General features: G+C 49.9%; 1 protein-coding gene across 1 annotated transcript; it reads left to right on the forward strand.

Annotated features, from left to right (window-relative positions):
• Positions 1–1,002: 1,002 nt before the first annotated feature.
• LOC121757636 lies at positions 1,003–1,410 on the forward strand. Its single transcript, XM_042153152.1, has one exon. The coding sequence runs from the start codon at positions 1,003–1,005 to the stop codon at positions 1,408–1,410; it is 408 nt and encodes a 135-aa protein (XP_042009086.1).
• The last annotated feature ends 1,777 nt before the right edge of the window (positions 1,411–3,187 follow it).

Below are 3,187 nucleotides of genomic sequence, written 5' to 3' on the forward strand. Positions count from 1 at the left end.
GGAGATGGACCATTCCAAGTGATTGGAAAAGTCAATGATAATGCTTACAAACTTGACTTACCTGGTGAGTTTAATGTAAGTGCTACTTTCAATGTTTCTGATTTATCTCCTTATGTTGGTGAATTAGATTCGAGGACGAATCCTCTTGAAGAAGAAGGGAATGATGGAGGTACACCCAAGCTGATCAACAAGGACAAGAAGATGGATCCATTAATCATTCAAAGTGGACCAATTACAAGAGCTAGAGCTAAGAAGATAAAGGAGTCCATGATGCTTTTAGTTGATGAAATAAAAGCCCAATTCCAAGACCATTCAACATTGGGCCAAATGGTGAATATTATTCAAGTTAGTGGGCAGCCCAATGCATGAAGTTTTGAGTCAATATATATCACATTTTGGAGGCCCAAATTGAAGATAAATGATGCATTTTCGTCCAAGTTGGAGCAGCAAAAATGAAGAGCCATTTTTAAGTTACTTTTTGAGTTAAATAAGTGACTTTAGATGTCCTAAAGTCACACCAATAGTTAGGAGTTACTTTTCACTTATTATGAGTCATTCTAAAGGTCTTAAGTTGTACTAATGATATGAGACTTTCAAGAGTCCATTCTAGCCTATAAATAGGCTTGTAAGCATGTCATTTGAGGACATCATTGATCAAATACGAAAATAGAGTTTGTCTTGTGAGTTGAATTCTCTTTGTAGAGTTTTTCACTTGTTTGGAACTTATCAAGATACTTTGAGCAAGTTCTTGTGGCGTTCAACCATACCGAGGTTCTTGGCTGATTACATAGCCAACGGGTCGAGGTTTTCCAAGCTCTGGAAGTGGATCAAACCAGATTATCAATCAAGGAAATCCGCTGCCAATCATTATACGTGGGGTTCTTGGATCAATATATCCAACGGGTCCTTCGTCGTATCCCAATCCATATCATAGGTGGTGACTTCAACACCATTCTATCCCAGCAGGATAGAACTGGGAGCGACACCAACCGGCAGGCCGAGATGGTCGATTTTGCGGAGGCAATTGAGGATTGCCAACTCGTGGACCCAGGGTTCAATGGGGCGGAATTTACTTGGGCAAAAAACGGTCTATTTGAACGGCAGGATACAGTGCTTGTTAATGAGGCTTGGACTAGGGTCTTCGAGGCCACCCGAGTAACGAACCTCCCACGGATCGCCTCGGACCACGGACCAGTCCTAGCACGATGCAAAATGTCGGACATTGCCATCGGGGGGAAGGCATTCAGGTTCCAGAACATGTGGATCCGACATGAGAGATTTTTGGCTGTAGTTAAGAATGCATGGGAAGAGCCCACTGGGGCGGGCGGCCTTCTTAACATCCAAATTAAACATTCCAGAGTTAAAAGAGCACTAAAGGAGTGGAACAAAGAGGTTTTCGGGACCTTTTGAGAGAAGCTCCTCCTTCTCTCTAAAATACTCCACCCTATTGTCCCACCTTTGACCTCCGCCGCCAACCTCCAACCACCACCTCGCCACCCGACGACATTAGCCGACCCCAGCCACGCACCACTCCCTCCTCCGACGGTTCTTCACCTTTCATCACCCTCCTTGGTGGTTGTCCCCAATCCCCCGAACCGGCTGATCCTCACAAGAGCTTGTCCACTCGCATCTACGCCGGTCTTTGCTCCACGACCGGACATGCCGGACCCCCAACCGGACCCCGAACCTGCTCCCGAGGAAGCGCGCAAACTCACGGACCAGCAAATGGTCTTTCGGTCCCCCGAGGAGGAGCTACCCAAACCTCCGACTAAAGCCATGAAAGTGAAGGAGAGCAAGGCGAGGTACAAGGCCCGCAAGAATACTCCGGCTCCTCCTTCGAAGGAAGATGGCCGGAAACGCTTCATCCTCTCCCCACTCCCAGAGGATAAACAACTACGAAAGAAACTTTCTTTTGGTGATGAAGATGGCGCCTTCGCCAGAAATCTCAAGTGCAAAACGGTCATCTTCCCCGCGAGCTCCGGCCAACCCGCAAGTGATAACCAACCGCCGGACAAGCCCCCTCCATGCCCCAATGCCGAAAGTGAAAGAATGCGCATCAAGGCCCACGCCGACGCTGATTCGGCCATGGGTGGCTCAGCCGCCGGCCATGAGTCCGACGGTGTTGGGGGGGTCATCGCCGATGGTGGGGACTCCAGCCTCCATGATGTGCGAGTGGTGAGAGATGGTCCTAGAATAGGACAGGGAGCTTTGGAGGCCGAGATAGTCAACTTGCCCGAATTGGCCACACCAACACTTCCACCCTTCGAAAGTCAATTGGCGCTTTGCCAAGCTGGGACATCACGTGCTGCTGGTCCACAAGGAGCCGTTGAAGCCTTAAAACCACCATATATGACGTCCTTTTTGCAGCAAGGCAAGTTACCCAATTCAGCTATAGGGACAAAACTAACTTCCGAAAGTGCTTTTGTGCCTTTCCACACCAAAGGTTCACGTGAACCCATCGAAGTTGAGAACCCTAAGCTACCAAAGGAGGCGAAGCTCATCCACCTAGCCGCTTTGGACTCGGCGGAAATGATGAGCCATACAATACTCGCCAGCCGAGAATTGAACCAGCAATGCCTTCGAGTGTGGCGACACACAACCCATCGTATGAGGATTTTCCCCCCCGTGGAAAAGGTAGGACACTCAAAATACGATACACCTTTGAAGCCAGAAAGTCACGCCGAAGGGACGCTCAACTTGGGGTTCGGACGAAGTGGGGAAACCAACTGCTACAAAGCGCCGGTACAAGTGTTAACCCTCCCTTGGCCGAGATGAACCTTTGATCGGATCCTTGTCGTTCATGGCTTCATCGGGAGGCCGGGCCGTCCCCATCTCCATCTCGTTCCTCGCCGGATCCTTCGCATGCATGCCCGCGGCCGAGGATGTGGTCAAGTCTCGGAGGGGGTTTTGGGTAGATTTGGTCATCGGCCAGCCCGGCTTCGTTAGGGTAGCTCCGTCTTCGAATGAAGCTTGGATTTTCCGAGTCCTTCCTTTCTCTAGAGGTGGAAAATCTTCCAATGATGGGCCAATCTCCAAGTAAGGCATATGTGGTTCGGTGTCTTTGTCTGTCCCATTTGTAACGAGGTCGACTCTTGGCATATTAGCCTTGACATGACCGGTCGAGCGCTCACCTCGTGGCTGGTCGAGGGAGCTCCGGGTTGGTTCGGCGGCCAAGGTCGTGTGTTGG

The sequence above is a fragment of the Salvia splendens genome, chromosome 12 (assembly GCF_004379255.2).
Source record: "Salvia splendens isolate huo1 chromosome 12, SspV2, whole genome shotgun sequence".
Classification (NCBI taxonomy): domain Eukaryota; kingdom Viridiplantae; phylum Streptophyta; class Magnoliopsida; order Lamiales; family Lamiaceae; genus Salvia; species Salvia splendens.